This window comes from Tursiops truncatus, chromosome 10, assembly GCF_011762595.2.
Source record: "Tursiops truncatus isolate mTurTru1 chromosome 10, mTurTru1.mat.Y, whole genome shotgun sequence".
Classification (NCBI taxonomy): Eukaryota; Metazoa; Chordata; class Mammalia; order Artiodactyla; family Delphinidae; genus Tursiops; species Tursiops truncatus.
In genome coordinates this window covers 23,336,906-23,353,288 of record NC_047043.1, presented here as the reverse complement: position 1 = coordinate 23,353,288, position 16,383 = coordinate 23,336,906, and the positions used below count along the sequence as shown (strand labels likewise).

General features: G+C 53.0%; 4 protein-coding genes and 1 long non-coding RNA gene across 5 annotated transcripts; 3 read left to right on the top strand and 2 right to left on the bottom strand.

The window, feature by feature from the left end:
- Positions 1 to 1,163: 1,163 nt before the first annotated feature.
- On the top strand, positions 1,164 to 3,930 carry LY6G6C (lymphocyte antigen 6 family member G6C). Its single transcript, XM_033864008.2, has 3 exons — positions 1,164 to 1,322; positions 2,701 to 2,811; positions 3,266 to 3,930. The coding sequence occupies exons 1-3, from the start codon at positions 1,271 to 1,273 to the stop codon at positions 3,478 to 3,480; spliced, it is 378 nt and encodes a 125-aa protein (XP_033719899.1). The 5' UTR covers positions 1,164 to 1,270; the 3' UTR covers positions 3,481 to 3,930.
- Positions 3,931 to 4,703: 773 nt separating this feature from the next.
- LY6G6D (lymphocyte antigen 6 family member G6D) lies at positions 4,704 to 6,628 on the bottom strand. Its single transcript, XM_033864006.2, has 3 exons — positions 6,447 to 6,628; positions 6,202 to 6,348; positions 4,704 to 5,026 (listed from the first exon to the last, which is right to left on the bottom strand). Exons 1-3 carry the CDS (start codon positions 6,499 to 6,501, stop codon positions 4,803 to 4,805), a joined length of 426 nt encoding a protein of 141 aa, XP_033719897.1. The 5' UTR covers positions 6,502 to 6,628; the 3' UTR covers positions 4,704 to 4,802.
- Positions 6,629 to 8,184: 1,556 nt separating this feature from the next.
- Positions 8,185 to 9,476, top strand: LOC117313823 (lymphocyte antigen 6G6e-like). The gene is given in 4 exon segments (XM_033864009.2): positions 8,185 to 8,242; positions 8,938 to 9,063; positions 9,170 to 9,445; positions 9,448 to 9,476. Coding segments are annotated over 4 exon segments (489 nt in total).
- A 1,833-nt stretch (positions 9,477 to 11,309) lies between these two features.
- Positions 11,310 to 14,321, bottom strand: LY6G6F (lymphocyte antigen 6 family member G6F). The gene is made up of 6 exons (XM_033864005.2): positions 14,071 to 14,321; positions 13,236 to 13,565; positions 12,888 to 13,151; positions 11,774 to 11,929; positions 11,566 to 11,632; positions 11,310 to 11,432 (listed from the first exon to the last, which is right to left on the bottom strand). The coding sequence occupies exons 1-6, from the start codon at positions 14,126 to 14,128 to the stop codon at positions 11,408 to 11,410; spliced, it is 900 nt and encodes a 299-aa protein (XP_033719896.1). The 5' UTR covers positions 14,129 to 14,321; the 3' UTR covers positions 11,310 to 11,407.
- Positions 11,807 to 14,442, top strand: LOC141279718 (uncharacterized). The gene is made up of 3 exons (XR_012334402.1): positions 11,807 to 11,934; positions 12,288 to 13,498; positions 14,318 to 14,442. It is a non-coding gene; the product is annotated as an uncharacterized lncRNA (long non-coding RNA).
- Positions 14,443 to 16,383: the final 1,941 nt, after the last annotated feature.

Genomic DNA, 16,383 nt, shown 5'->3' with positions numbered 1-16,383 from the left:
TGGAGCACAGGCTCCGGACGCGCAGGCTCAGCGGCCATGGCTCATGGGCCCAGCTGCTCCGCGGCATGTGGGATCTTCCCGGACCGGGGCACGAACCCGTGTCCCCTGCATCGGCAGGCGGACTCTCAACCACTGCGCCGCCAGGGAAGCCCTTGACTTTAACTCTTGAAGCATAGCAGTTGCCGGGAACACCACAGTTTCTGGATCTTGGCTGTCTGAATTCAAATCTCGACTTCACCTTCTAGCTGCGTGATGTGCGCAAGTCGCTTAACCTTTCTGGGCCTGCTTGCTCATCCGTAAAATGGGAATAAAAGCACCTACCTCGCAGAGTATTGTGAGAACTAAATAAAGTCATACCCAGTAAATGCCTAGAACAATGGCAAAGACATAGGAGTACTATATGCTTGCCATTATTACTATTTCTATTCTTATTTTAGCTGCTACCTCACCCCTCTGTGCCCACTTCATCCCTCCCGGCCCAAGGTGGCCCGCCCAAATTGGCAGGTTTTGATTGGGGAGGTGCTTTGGAGCAGGTGCACAGCCCCACACCCAGGACTTCATCAGCCCTCACTGCACTGGAGCAACCAAGGCCAGGCCAAGCCCAGGTGGAGCCAGGATGAGGTCCTGAGAACCTTCAGGGGGCCTGAGGCAGCCCCTCCCTAACAGGCAGCTCCAGCCCATGCCTCTGCTGCTTTGACATCACAGAAGCTCTTGGTCACATCACAAATCGTACTCCTCCATCCTGTGGCTGAGGAGGGGTTGGGAAAACTAAGTGGACTGAGATTAATTTGGTGCTCAATTTCTGCCCACATACCCCTACCAATGCCCCCCAGGGAGCAAAATTTTGCAGTCAGCTTGGGCCACACCCCATTGTCCATTTCCCAGGAACCAGAAGACACTGCCACCACCACAGCCACTATAACATCACAGAGGCCTTTGGTGATACTTCTTCAGAGGACTGGGCAGATAGGGATGTTACTCCTGGGGGCCAGGAGGGTGTGTCTTGGACTGAAACCAAGAACCAAAATGGAGTTGGCCACTAGTGCACCTACCTACCCTCCCCACCTCTCTCTGCCATCCCCATCCCTACTGCCCCACTGGGTCCCGCTTAGCCCGTCCCTAAATGGGGAAGGAGGGGCCACCAGAGGCCAGGTAGGGCGGGACTGTTGTGCCTATAAATTCCAAAAAGGCCACTCAACTCCCAGAGCAGGATCCCTGGAATTCTACTCTGTCAGCTGCTGCTGTTGCTACCGTTCTCAGGACCCTCACCATGAAAGGCCTTCTGCTGATCACCTTGTCCTTTCTGCTCTGCTGGGTCTCAGGTGAGCACCTGGGGGCCCCAAGGACCTGGTTCACCTGGTTAGGACTTTTACACCCTGCCCCAGGCACTGCCTTACACTACCCGCTACTCAAGATCCCAAGCGTCCCCAGACCCAACTGGCTCAGCTCTCCTGTGCCCCGCTGTGACAGGGTCCTTGCTCTGTTTCTCAAGGACCCGTGTCTCCATCTTCCGACTCTTCCCCACCTCCAAGACGCACTCTTCTAACCTGCCCAGGGTTCCAGGTCCCCTGTTCCCCACTCCTTGGAAACCCTGATATCCAGTTCCCCTGCCAGCCCCACTCTGATACAGAACTCTCCAGGATCCAGCTTACCTGCTTTCTCCTCTCACCACCTGCACTCAGCCAGGGCGTCCTCCCAGAAATCTAGGCAACCAGTCTGGGGCTTCTTTTGCGACCCCTCCTCCCATCTACTCCATCAGGGACTTTGTGCTCAGTCCCTCGAGCAGTGGCCTTTCCTAGATCGCCCCCCTGCTCCTCCCTGAGGTGCATACCTCCAGGAACACAAGCTTTCTGGAGGGCTCCAGTGACCTCTCAGAACCTCCCAGGGAACCAGGGAGATTTCCCGGCCTTCTAGGGAGGGAACGCCAAGGTTGCTCACCCCCAGGGTGAGGTGGGTTTCACTGAGGTGCAGTCACCAGGCTCCTCCACCCACTGACTGAACCCTTCCGTCCCTCAAACCTTGAATCGGATGCGGCAGAAACGTTCGGGGTGCCAGCTTCTGCCTTTCTGCACCCATCTTCTCCATTTTGGCAAAGTGCTCGGATGGATTCTGATGCTCTGTCTCCCAGATACTTCTCCTTTCTGTCAGAGAGCTACCGGGGTGGGAGGATTCAGTTCAAGTCTGGTTCCTCTTCCCATGCTCTTGGCGGCCCCAGGAGGTGAAGAATACATTGCTAATCTGGCCCCAGGTGGCTTTCTTGCCAGCCTCAAGTTCCAAGCCATTTCTGCAAGTGTTGTAACCACCATGATTTTTACTTTTAAGGTTTCTTCCTATTTCAAGACTCCATCTGTGACCTCTTCTGAATTCCTTCATCTCCTCCCTCGCCACCTCCATTCCTTCCCTGTGGTATTCTCACATTTCATCTGTCCCCAGCCCCATTGTTGGTAACTCTGCATCTCTAGACGCATCTCCAGATGGGGTGGAGTGAAGGAAGATATTTAGGGTGTGGGCCATTCACAGAGCAACTCCACCCTCACCCAACTTGCATTTTTTCTGCATCACTCACCCTCTCTGTCCCTACCAGAACAAACAGGTCAGAATACCTACTTGATTGGCTCTTCTCCACCGTGCCCACCAGCTGGGCTCATCCCCAGGTGAGTCAGACATTCCGTCACTTCAGCCCGACTTGTGTCTTCCCAGCTGACATTCGCTGTCACTCCTGCTACAAGGTCCCTTTGCTGGGCTGTGTGGACCGGCAGTTCTGCCACCTGGAACCAGGACAGCAATGCCTGACAACAAATGCGTACCTCGGTAACATTCCTTTCTTCAGTGGGGAGAGGGGCCCAGTGGGAGACTCTATGGCTGGGGCTGAGGTGGAACAGAGAATTACAGCAATGATAATATTTGGCCAAGGATTATTACGTGCCAGGCACCATCCTACGTCTTTACAAGGATTGTTTCAATTAATGCTCATGACAGCCCTATGAAGTGTGGGTGCTATTATTATACTGAGAAAACAGCCTCAAAAAGAGACAGTAACAGGTCCAAAGCCTCATGGGCAGCAAGTGATAGGACCAGGATTGGGGTGAGGGGCAGGGTAAGGAAGTGCAGGAGAAAGGTTAGACTGAGAAGAGATCCAGAAGGGGAAGGCCAAGGGCAGAGTTGGGAAGGAAGGAAGCCTGGGTGGGGTGCACGGGTGGGGAGGTGGACACAGGCATGCCAGGTGCCCATCTTAACTGTCCCCACTGCCCCCTCCTAACCCCAGGGAAGATGTGGGTTTTCTCCAACCTACGCTGTGGCACACCAGAAGAGCCCTGTCGGGAGGCCTTCAACCAAACCAACCACAAGCTAGGCCTGACCTATAACACCACCTGCTGCAACAAGGACAACTGCAATAACCCAGCCCCTCGGCCCACCCCGGCCCTGGCCCTTGTCCTCCTTACCTCCTTGGCTGGCCTTAGCCTCTGGCTGTTGCACTGAGACTCGCTCCATGGCTGCCCCTCCTCCCACCTGCCTTAGCCTCTCTTCTTGTGTCTTCGTATCCTCTGCTTCCTTTTGCTCAGAAAAGCATTTCTCCAGACCCTTCACATTTCTTTAATTAGACGGTGGTCCCCCGATCCATCCTTCCATCCCACACCCTCCACTCTGCTTCTCTGGAGTCTCTTTCCATTTCCCTTGACACCACTCCAGATCCTCCATCGTCTCCTAGAAGGGCTCCGCACTTTGCCTCCTGAACTCCCCTGTGCCCTATGTGAGGAGGGATTGGAATCTGGGCCTGAAATGGGGTTTCTGTCCTGTCCCCAGTGAAGGCTCCCAGGAAGGACCTGATGACCTCACTGTATGAGCTGATTCTCCAAACCCTGGCTCCCATACGTACCTCATCCCCTTGCTCACCCCTTTCCATTTTGAGTAATAAATGTCTGTATATGATCAATTGTGTATCAGAAGATCTATTGTCAGAGGCGCCCTCCCAGGAAATAACACTCTCAGCCCTCACACCCACCACTCACCCAAGAACCCTTCAGGGAGTTTCTCTCAGACGCTGGGCTGGGGCAGACGGAAAAACAGGTTTTGCAGGCTTCCATCCTCTCTTCCAGTGTCTGGGGGGTGGCGTACAGGGCCCAGTGTTTGGAGAAGCAATATTTACCTTAAATTTAGGCCACACCTCTGACGTACTGCCAAGAAAGAGGTGCAGTGTGGCTTGAGGGCTCCTCAGAAAGGGTAGGAGAGTTGCATGGGGATGGGACCTGGGACCCTCTTCCAGGCCTCAGTCCCTCAGGTTAGATCCAGAGGCCTCACCTGGCCCAGTATGTGGGGCACCAAGCCACCCTCCTATCACAGCGCTTACATTTCCTTTCTCAATTCCAAGTAGTCATATTGGGAGCCAAGTTGCAAATGCGGGGAAGGGGAACAAGCCCAGACAACAAGGCTCATTGATTCCTGGTGGCCCCCACTCAGCCCAGAGCCTGCTCCCCTCAGTGATCCTCGTTGCTAAGGAAGATTCTCCCTAGCAACAGGGTGCAGGAGTCACATAGGGCAGATTCTCCATTGTCCTTTGGGGTTTAGTTGGTTAAGCAGTGCACCATTGCAACTAAGTCCACTGATCCTTGATAACCCCTACACTAGAGCCTGGTTGCCCCCACATTACTCCATCAGCCCTCCCATCAACAAAAGATGGAATTTTCCAGTCAGCTCTAGAGTGGTCGGTAGATTTTAATGGCTCACAGAGGAGTGTTTATCTTCTCACCTCAGATCCCCTTTGTTCCCTTGCTCCCTTGCTCCCTTGTCTTCCCCTACTCCCACTACCCTCTCCACAGTCCTGGCAAGAGCCAGGCTAGGGCGGTGACCCCTGCAGCCACGATGCACGCGGGGGCTGCAGTGCTCGCCACAGCACTGTTGCACAGGTCGCAGACGCAGCAGTCCCTGTGGGTCATATGAGTCACGTCTCCCACCACCTCTGTTTCCACTCGACTGCAATGATGGGCCGCCACGCAGGCTGCATGGTGATGAATCAAGGTCACTGAGGCTGAGAGAGAGAAGGAGATTGGGCTGTTGGACTCCTGGCTTAAGGACTTGCCTTCTGGGGCAGAGCAGATGTGATTCCAAGGAGCCCAAAGGGATCCTCTGCCCCCTCAAAAAACACCTCCCTGTCGGGCTTCCCTGGTGGCGCAGTGGTTGAGAGTCCGCCTGCTGATGCAGGGGACACGGGTTCGTGCCCCGGTCCGGGAAGATCCCACATGCCGCAGAGCAGCTGGGCCCGGCCCGTGAGCCACAGCCGCTGAGCCTGCGCGTCCGGAGCCTGTGCTCCGCAACGGGAAAGTCCACGACAGTGAGAGGCCCGTATACCGCAAAAAAAAAAAAAACACCTTCCTGAAACCAAGTGAATCCCTGATGGGATGCACTGAAAGGGACCAACATCACTTCTTGCCAAAAACTCACGACCTCAGTCTAATCATGAGAAAATATCAGGTAATCCAAATTGCGGGACGTTCTATAAAATAACTCATCAGGACTCTTCAAAAATGTCAAGATCATGGAATCAAAGGAAGACTCAGAACTGTCCCAGAGTGGGGACAACTAAGAAGACAGGAGAGCTAAAGGCATTGTAGGATCCTGGTGTGGGTCCTGGATCAGAGAAAGGACATCAGTGGGACGACTGGCTAAATTGAGTAAGGTCTGTAGGTTAGTACAGACCTTAATAATAATAACCGGTGTTATTTTCTGATTTTGCTAATTGTACTATGGCTATATAAGACATTAACATTAGAGGAGACTGGGTGAGGCTATACAGTACTGATCTGTACTATTTTTCTAATAAAATTAACTTTTCTGTCAACCTAAAATTATTTAGAAACAAAAAAAATTAGAATACACACACACACATACCTCCCTGGTCCTTAGCTGATGCCTGCAAGTTGAAGTTTGGCTGAATGTTTCGGTCCCTGCCTTCAAGGGAGCTTTTCACCCATTTGTGAGTGAATAGGCCTCTGAGAGTCTTTCTGGAGGGTAAAGAGGAGGGGGTGGGGCCACACAGACAGCGGGCTTCCAGGGGCTCAGTGCCAGGAGCCAGAAGGGGCTACAGACCGCTCCACTCTGACAGCGGCACCATCTGCCCAGAGCCAGACTGAGCCTGGAAGGTTCTGGAAGCCAGAGGACTGAAGTAGTAGGGGCTGGAGGCAGGGGGACAAACGGAGGACTCACGGTTTCCAGATGGCTTGGTCTGTCTCAGGTCTGGTTGGGGTTTGCCCTCCAGGAAGCCGCAGCGTTTGCCCTGGCCGCAAGTGGTCACGGTCTCTTTGCAGGAGCCGCTGGGGCCTCCACCGCAGTCATAGCACCGCTTGCGGTTTCCTGGCAGGAGAGAAGAGGTGCTGGAACTGGGCGGGGGTGGGGGGCGGCTGGCACAGGGCGACGGGCCTTTGTGACAGGCGCCTTGGCTGCCTCCTTACCCAAGGCAGCCCACAGCAGGGCGCTGAGCGGGATCCCAGCAAACAGGGGGTTCATTGTGTCTGCCTGTGTCTGTAGCGCCTCTCCCTCCCGCCCACCCGCCTCCCTGGCCCTGCTCTGCCAGCCTTTTACCCGCCTTGCCTTGGGCTTTTTAAAAAAAAATTTTATTTATTTTATTTATTTATTTTTGGCTGCATTGGGTCTTCGTTGCTGCGCGCGGGATTTCTCCAGTTGTGCTTGCCTTGGGCTTTATAGGGCAATAAAAAGGGAGGAAAGAGACTCCTCCAGCAGCCACCGGGGCCCCAGTGGGGACAGGGAGGGGCCCCCACAGGAGAAAGAGCTCTCAGCATCCTCTGGCATCCCCAAACTCTTCCATCTCAGGAACAATTCTAAGACGGTGGCCCCAGACCTCCTGCGGGTCCCTAAGGCCCTTTTAGAGGGTCCTCCACCGTCTTCCTCTTCCAACTACATATCTGTCAGATTTTCTTCAGATACTTCAATCAAAACAACAAATCCCAACAGGTTGAATGCAGAAGCAGATGTGAAAACCCAGCCATCTTCTAGTTCTTCTATTAAGCCCAACATTAAATAGATTCCCCAAAGGGTAAAGTCGTGCCACTCTTCCCACTGTACTGTTGGGAAAGGAATTATTTTTCGCAAAACTATGCTTTGTTAACACGTAATGGGTTTATTGTTTTTTTATTTTTAAATGAACCTATTAAAATATTCTGTTTCTATTTCTCATATAGCAAATATTGATATAACTTACATAAGAAAAGCTCTTTGGGGTGTTCAGTAATTCTTGCGTGTAAAGAGGTCCTGAGATAAATGTTTTGAAAACTGCTGCTCAGTGGATACCTGTCTCTCCTCTGCCTCACCTCCACCTCACATCTCCCCCACCCTGTCTGCCTCTTACTCCCAGTACGTTCTGCCCTGATTCCCCAGGTGCAGCTCTTCTCCCCAATCTCTTAAGCCCCCGTCTTCCAGACTCTACCACCCGTACTCCCCAAATCTTATCGTTGCCTTCCTTCCTGGTCTTTCTGACCCTCATCCCTGCACCGGTGGAAACACATCAGTCCCTCTGGCCGCACCCATGATTCCTTCCTCTAATGCAGTAAGGCTGGGAGAGATAATTATGGGGTAAGAATGTTGAGGCTTGGGGGGATCAAAGGAATGGGAAGCTGGGCGGCGTCCTCCCTTATGCAGCTGCAGCTGGGCTCTGTGTGTGGGCCGGTGGGTGGGGGATTGTTGAGCCCACACTCAAACACCGCTCGCCAACTCTGGGCCGGGGCTCAAGGTCAAGGAGAGTGACCTTGACAGACTTAAATGCACAGAAGGACAAAAGACAGAGAAACAAAAACAAGGAGATGAGAGAGCAAAGAACAGCTTGAGACAAGGGGAGGGAGGGAAAGGAGTAGGAGGGGAAGTGACAGACGCTGACAGACAGCGGTTCAGGAGCGACAGACGCAGCTAAGAGTAACAGACCAACGCTGCGGGAATGGAGAACACCCTTAAGGCAAGAGCAGGCTCTAGTAGGAGACAGGGAGGATGTGAGAATTGTGAGAACAGGGTCCCTGCTCTGTCAGTCTGCCAAATCTGGTCCCCCACCCTCAGATTCACTCCCTAGGTGTGTTTGTTTACTGCTCCCTCCCTGTCTCACTCAGATGCTCCATCTCTCCAACTCTAGGATCTCTGGGTGCAGGTCACATTCTCCCAGACTCCTGAGCCCCGGGTCCAGCCATGGGCACCTCCAGCATCTTCCTCTGCATTCTGTTCCTCGGTGGGGCACTGGATAAGGGTGGGCTGGGGAATCCTTGGGGGCTGGGTGCAGGGTGGGGTGGTGGTGCTGGCAGGGGCTTGTGGAGGAGCCTGAGGTCTGGGGGTGGGGGGTGGCGGAAAGGGTGCTGAGAAATGCCAAGGAGGGAGTTGTAGGGGTTTTGGAAAGAAAAGCTACTGGGAATGGTCTCAGGACAGCCTGATGAGGTGGAACAAGAAAAATTTCCTTTCAAAGGCATTTGAGAATAACTGTCTCTTTCCTGTGGCATCTTTGACAAGCCTCTGTCTCCCCTGACCCTTATCTCACCTCCTGTTTCTTTGCTGGGCCCCTTGGTCAATGTTAATTCCTATTTTCTCATCTGACTTAGCACCATCTGCTTAACTTCTTCACTGGCAACCCCTCCCCGTCCCGGCCTGGTGTTTTGTGTCATTCTCTGTGCTCATCTCTGATTCTCTTGGCTTCTGTTCATGTCTGTGTGTCTCTCACACTCCCTGTATCCCTCGTGCCTCTGCGTCGTTTCCTTTTCCTGTATTATCCCCCCTCCCTTCTCTGTGTCTCTTTTTCTATTTCTGTCTATTTTTCCCTCCACTTCACTGCTCCTCTCTCCCCACTTTGTGTATCACCTCTGTCTGTGCATCCCGTTCTCAAATCTGGGCTCAGCCTCTCACCTGTCCTGTTTGCCTCTCCTCCCTGCCTGATCTCCACCGACCCCACAGGTCTCGCCACTTCCCCTGCCCGGAGACGGCTCCACTGTTACACCTGCAACTTCGCCAAACCCTGCTACCCTGTTCCTACCTAGTGTCAGGATGATGAAGTTTGTGGCATCAGTATTGGTACCTCAGGGAGGACTCCCTAGGCCTTCCCCACCGCCATCCGTCCTGCCTTTCCTGTGGCCTCCTGGCCCTTGCCTCCTTCCTGCCCTGCCTCAGCATTCCCTCTTTGTCCCATAGAACAGTGAGGTCATCGAGCGGAAAGCCTGCCTCCCAAGGACCCGGCGCTCTCTGCAGGGCCATGCCACCTACCGGTCACTCTCCTACACTCCTCGGCACCACTGCTGCGAGCAGGACCTGTGCGATGCAGCCACCATGCCGCATCGGCTCCCCAGGCTCCTCCTTATCACCCCGCTCATCCTCGTGGCCAGCCTCACCTGGGGAGCCCACCTCCTCCACCAGCCTGCAGCCCAAGGCTCTTCCACTATCGCCATGGCCCTGGAAACACCTGCACAGACACTTCTGAGATCTGCCCAAGAACCTGATCTTGTACAGAGACCTCACACCCCTTGGGCCCAGCACCTTCACGGACCCCTCCCCAAACCCGATTCCTACAGGCACTGCTCTAGCCTCTTCCTGCCCAGAGGCACCTACCCGGAGCCCAGCCTCATAAGGAACACCTGTTCTAAATCTCTGGTCTTTTCTAAATGTCTGTGGCTGATGCAGTCTCTCAGCCCCAGCTCTCTGGCAAGGCAGGCGTTTGACAGAGCTGTGGGTCCCAGGCAAGGGGATCGAAGGGGCACCAGGTGTGATGAGGATGAGGGTCCTGCTAGGAGAGATTAATTTCATAGGTCAGTAAGGAGGGCTTGGGGAACTATGAAGAGTAAATATAATAAAAGTGCTATCTGGGGAGCAGTGGTTGAGAGTCCGCCTGCTGGACTCTGGTTCCCTGGTGGCGCAGTGGTTGAGAGTCCGCCTGCTGGACTCTGGTTCCCTGGTGAGGCAGTGGTTGAGAGTCCGCCTGCCGATGCAGGGGACACGGGTTCGTGCCCCGGTCTGGGAAGATCCCACGTGCCGCGGAGCGGCTGGGCCCGTGAGCCATGGCCGCTGAGCCTGCGCGTCCGGAGCCTGTTCTCCGCAACAGGAGAGGCCACAACAGTGAGAGGCCCGCGTACCGGAAAAAAAAAAAAAAAAAGTACTATCTGGGAGTTCAGTAACACTGCTCCATGTCTGTGTGTGTGTGTGTGTGTGTGTGTGTGTGTGTGTGTGTGTGTGTGCATGCGCACACACATGTGCTCTAACAGCAAACTATAGCTGCTTGGTGGGTTGGGCTGGGGTGCTGGCACGTGAACCACAACTTTCACATCACCCTCCATCTGTCATTGATATCCTCCTTCTTGCCGTTAACTTAGCTTAAGCCACTGCAGCGTGAAGGCTTTAGGTAAGACTTCTGAGAAAGCTTTTCTCCAGCGAAGCCTAAGCTTGAGTAGACACACAGAGGGGTCCCTCGTGGAGTGGTGAGGGTATGGCCGGGAGACCAGCTCATTTCTGTGTGAGGCTAGGAGCTGGGAGCACCGGTGCCCTCCCCCGCTTCACCAGCCCAGACTTGTCCTGGTTCACTGACAGCCAAGCACGCAGGGCCCAATTACTCACCCCACCAGGGAATTTGCCCACCCAGCACGGTGGACACTCCTGCCCAGGGGCCCCCAGGATGTCAGGGTGGTAAGCTGCTCCCTGCTCCGGATGCCACAGTGGAGCGCCTAGGATAAGGGGGGGCACAGGTACCCCCATCCTGACTCAGTTCCCTCCACTTCCATCTGAGGAAGTCTGGGGTCTGATTAGAGGTGCTTCTCTCTCAATTTCTTTTCTTTGCGAGGATGAGACAGGGGTGGGGATCTGGCTTAATTTAGAGGCAAGTTGAGTCTTCTTTCCATTCTCTCTGTCCCTCAGTCCTCCCACTTTGTACTTCTATTTGTTCTCTCTCTCTCTCCATCTCTTTCCCTTTACCCTGACTTGGGCCTCTTCCCTTCTCTCTTCTTCAGTTTCCCCCATTTGTCCTTTGGTTCCCCCATAACTGATTCTCCACCACTGCTCAAGTCTCTGGATTCCTCTGTCTCTTTTCTTCATCCCCACTCCTCCTCAACCCCTTCCAGCTACCCCAAGCTCCCCTCAACCCCATGGTACTGCAGGCTCAGGGCCACCCCTCCACTGGCTTCTGTGAGACAGGAAACCACACTTTTCATAGGTGACATCACAGAATAATGCTTCTCCTTTCCTTCAGCCCCCAGCCCCTTCACACACACACACACACACACACACACACACACACACACAGAAAGCTTGGCTGCTGGAGACCAGCTGGACTGTGAAGTAGCACTCCCAGCCCCTGCCCCCTTGCCAAGGTTTTCGGGAATCTTTCAGGTGCCAGATGGCCAGGGAGACAGCAGGTCACACTTCCCAGCAGATGTCGTTGAGATCACCTGGTCTTAGGGGCAGGTGGCCTGTGGGTTTTGCAAAGTGGAAAGACATTAAGGATACTTCTATTCTCCACGTCCTCAGGAACCAGCATCCCATCCCCACCCCAACCTCAGTCTCCTCTGGGATTTAAGCCTCTGCCCCCTAGTTGTTCCTCACCTGAGATGGGCCAAATGGATGTTCTCATAGACCTGGATCTCGGGTTTGAACTGAGGAAACGAGGCATCTGGGGAGAAAGAGCCATATGAGGTGTGGCAGAGAAGTCACAGATAACTCAGAGCTACATTCCTTACCCCCCTCCTCCCCTAGAGAAGACAGGGTATAGAGGCAAGATATGAGCCCACCCCTCTGGGAAGGAGGGACTCACTTCTGTGCTTAGTCCCCTGGACCCTCCGCCTCCAGAGCATGACGCTGAGGACCACGATGGTGAACCCCTGGCCCACTGTGAGCAGCAGCATCAGGATCCAGGGTGCACCCCACTCTGTGGAAGGGGCACAGAGGGCCGGGAAGGCATCCATGGAGGCTGCGGTAAGGGCAAGACGAGAGGGATGAGGAGGGAGGCAGGGAGGGGGGTCTGTCCCTCGTGCCCCAAAGAAAGGCTTTCCCCCATAGTCTGCTGGGCTCTTCCAAAAGAAGGCTTCCTTGCCCCCAATATCCACCGCCCCATTTTGCCTGTTTCCAGGCCTCTCACCCTGATCCCATAAACCAACATTGACAGAGAGTGGTGATGCCCCCCTGGCTACACATGGATGGCTAACTCCAGGGTGGACCACCAGCCGTAACTGGGATTTTTTCCTCAAGCCCTTCACAGTAATCCACCCTTTTAAGAAAAAAAGAAAATGCCTTGTGTTTATTCATTCTTCCATTCATCCACTCCACAGGTATTTGCTGAGTGCCCACCACATGCCAGACCCCAGACTAGGTGTGAGGATGTAGAGGGAAATAGAACCCAGTCACTGCCTGTTAGTTGGCCTCTGCTTACAAAAATAATGGTCATTTGCTCCTCCCTCCTGCCTTGTAAATGGGTTGTTCTACATCCAATAGCATTCCTTCTCTGTATAATGGACTTCTTATTGTAAAACAATTATATATTTTTTCTCCTTCTGCCTCCACCATCAATGGGCCATTATAACATCAGTGCATATATCCTTTCTTCAAAAGACAACCGCCCCAGCAATAATTCTTACCTTCTTCCTCACTGCTAAGGGATATTCCACAAAGGTCATAGATTATCCTATTTCTAAACAAAGGTATATTCCACCAGAATTCCTCTTCTCCCTCTTGACTGATGGTCTATTCCATCAGAAAGCTGGCTTAACCAGCCCCCTTCTCTGTTACAGATTCAGTCAGTGAGAAAAAAGCCCTCCTCCTCCAGGCAGCGGAGGATAAAAACAGCCAATAACAGATTCGCCCCCTCCCCTAGCTAGCAGTGCGGGATGTGTCGGAGGCAACATCCCTTCCCTTAGTGTCCATCAGTTTACCTGCCAGGCTAAAGCTGACCCCTTTGTTCTGAGGCATGAGGCAGCGGATGTTTCTTGGTCTACGTCCCCTGGGCTCAGGAAGCCCCTCCCCAGGACACACCAAGAGCAGGGCAGCTCCATCACCCCAGAAGGACTGCACACGCCCCCTCACAGGACCCTTCCCCTCCAGCCAGGTCACAGAGTCCAGGCGTCTGGTGGGGACCACAGAGCACAGGAGGATAGAGCAGGGGGATCCATCTGCAGCCCTCGCGGAGAACTGGGATCCTGGAGGGAGAGAGGGACTCCTCAGTTCTTTGTCTGGGCTTCCCTGCTTCCCAGTGGCCCCTGGTCTGCATGCTCCCCACTCACCTCTGAGCACGGAGACATCATACACCCTCCAGTTCTGGTACTTGTGGCGGTGACCCAGCACGGCGCACCAGTACCGCCCAGCGTCTCCCTCCTTGGACCCTTCCAGCCACAGAGAGTTGTTTCCCAGGAGTTTGAGCCTGGATTCCCTTCCAGTCTTCCCAGGGTCTGGGGCTGGCCTGGCTACTTGGACGTGGGCCACTAAAGCAGTGGAGGAGCCTGTTGCAGGACTGCGGAACCAGGACAGGAATTCGTCTCCATCCAGGGTGGGTGGTGAAGGACATGGCAGCTCCATTGCCTCCCCCAATGCCACATAGATGGCCTGGATGTTGTCTGTGGGGAGGGGGCTGTGTGAGACCAGAGACCTCCATCAGGTCAACAACCCCACCCGTCAACCTCCTACCCCTGGCTTCTTCCCCTTCTGGGGTCCCCCCCAGCACTGGGCCTGACTGTGAGCACTTTTCTCGAGTGACAGCAACAAAAAAGTAAGGTGGAGAGAAGAGGGCGGGGCTTTCCCCACCTCTCCTGGCAAGTGAGGGAATCTGAGGGCAAGAGGGAAAAGGCTGGAATCGTTGACAAATGCCCATCCCCCTCCCTTTTGTTTCTCCTCTTCTGGATGAGCATTCACTTGTCCGTTCTTATTTTCTAAAGGAAACTGTACCTGACCTGGACCCTCGCTGACTCTGGATCTTTCCCAGTATTAGAGGCAGGGGGAGGTCAACTGGGGTAAATCTATCTTCTTGAGACAGATGCCTTCCCCAGGCCGCTAAGGAGAAACAGCAGCAGTCCCTCCCAACCCTGTGAATAGGTGAAGGACCCCTCAACTCCTGCTCCTTACCTGCAGCGGCCTGGGGGAGCCCATGTAGGCACAGAAGGAGGAGGAATAAGTCAGCCATGGGGAGAGCTTACCAAGTTCTCTTGCCTGGGACCTGCTATCCCCAGGGAGGAAACAGAGCCCAGATAAAGGCCCATACTCCCTAGTCTGGAGTGACATGGGCCTTTGAAGGGGATGGGAATGCTGGGGAGATAAAGCCCAGCTGCATGTCTAATGGGGGAAAAAGTGACAACCACCTTTCTGTGCCAAGAGGGAGAAGACCAAGTTCAGGCCACTCCAAAGATGACCTCTTCACCCTTCAGACTCCACACCAGCTGAAGGACTCAGAACAAAGACTCTATGCGCTAAGAAGAAGCCTGTGCAGAAGGGGTCACGGCTGTCCACCTCCCATCAGTCTGGAAGTACATTCCGTGTTCTCTCCTCCAGCCCAAGAGACACCAGCCATGAGGGAAGAAGCTGAGTCTTCATATTGGTTTCCAGGGAACCCAGCGCAAGACTGCACATCCAGTCAGTACTCCCTAAAGGACTTAGAATGACTTTCTCTGTGGCTGCCTGGCACATCACAGACTTCTTCTGAGCCCCTGATGAGTATATTAAGTTATTACTCAAGGAGAAGGATAGCAGGGGCCTGGAGAATTCACTGATTCATCCCTTTGCCTCAGGAAGGACTCTCTTAAGGCAGCTCTTCATATTGCTCTAATAGTTTTGAATGTGTTATTTATTTATTTTAAAAAAAAGACTCCTAAAAAAAAAATTAAAAAAAAATAAATAAAAAAATAAAAAAAAGACTCCTGGTAAAGCATTTCTTTATTTTTTAAATTAATTAATTAATTAATTTTTATTTTTGGCTGCTCTGGGTCTTCGTTGCTAAGTGCGGGCTTTCTCTAGTTGCGGCAAGCGGGGGCTACTCTTCGTTGCAGTGCGCAGGCTTCTCATTGCAGTGGCTTCTCTTCTTGCGGAGCACGGGATCTAGGTGCGCGGGCTTCAGTAGTTGTGGCGCACGGGCTTAGTTGCTCCGCGGCATGTGGGATCTTCCCAGACGAGGGATCAAACCTGTGTCCCCTGCGTTGGCAGGCGGATTCTTAACCACTGTGCCACCAGGGAAGTCCCAATGTGTTATTTATCTTTAAAGGCTATTTTTTAAAAATTGTTTTTGATGAACTATTTCATGCATACCAAAGACTATATCTAATGTACAACTGTATATTGGCTAAATAAACTGTGGTATATTCACATAACGGAACACTCGATAGCAATTAGAATGAACAAACCACAATGACATGCAACAAGGTTGAATCCCACAAACATGATGAGAGTAAAGAAGCCAGAAACAAAGGGCACGTACTGTATGCTTCATTTACATAAAGTGCAAAAACACACAAAAGTAATCTATGAGGTTAGAGATTAAAAGAGTGGTTACCCATGGATGGATCTAGAGGTTATCATATTAAGGGAAGTAAGTCAGAAAGAGAAAAACAGGGACTTCCCTGGTGGTCCAGTGGTTAAAACTCTGCACTCCTGGTGCAGGGGGCCTGGGTTTGATCCCTGGTCGGGAAACTAGATCCCACATGCATGCCACAACTAAGAGTTTGCATGCTTCAACTAAGAGTCTGCATGCCGCAACTAAGAGTCCTCATGCTGCAACTAAAGATCCCGCATGCTGCAATGAAGACCCAGCGCGGCCAAAATAAATAAATAAACAAACAAACAAACAAAAAAGAGGTCTTCCCTGGTGGCACAGTGGTCAAGAATCTGCCTGCCAGTGCAGGGGACATGGGTTCGAGCCCTGGTCGTGGATGATCCCACATGCCTTGGAGCAACTAAGCCCGTGTGCCACAACTACTGAGCCTGTGCTCTAGAGCCTGTGAGCCACAACTACTGAAGCCCATGCACCTAGATCCCATGCTACACAACAAGAGAAGCCACCGCAACGAGAAGCCCAAGCACCACAACGAGAGTAGCCCCCGCTCACCGCAACTAGAGAAAGCCCGCACACAGCAATGAAGACCCAATGCAGCCAAAAATAAAGAAAAAGACAAATACCATATGATATCACTTATAGGACACAAATGAATTTATCTGCGAAACCTACTGACAGACATAGAGAACAGATTTGTGGTTGGGGGGTGGGGTGGGGTGGGGTGGGGTGGGGGGGTGGGAGAGGGATGGATTGGGAGTTTGGGATTAGCAGATGCAAACTATTATATATAGGATGGATAAACAACAAGGTCCTACTGTGTAGCACAGGGAACTACATTCAATATCCTGTGATAAACCATAATGGAAAAGAATATGAAAAAGAATGTATCACTTTGC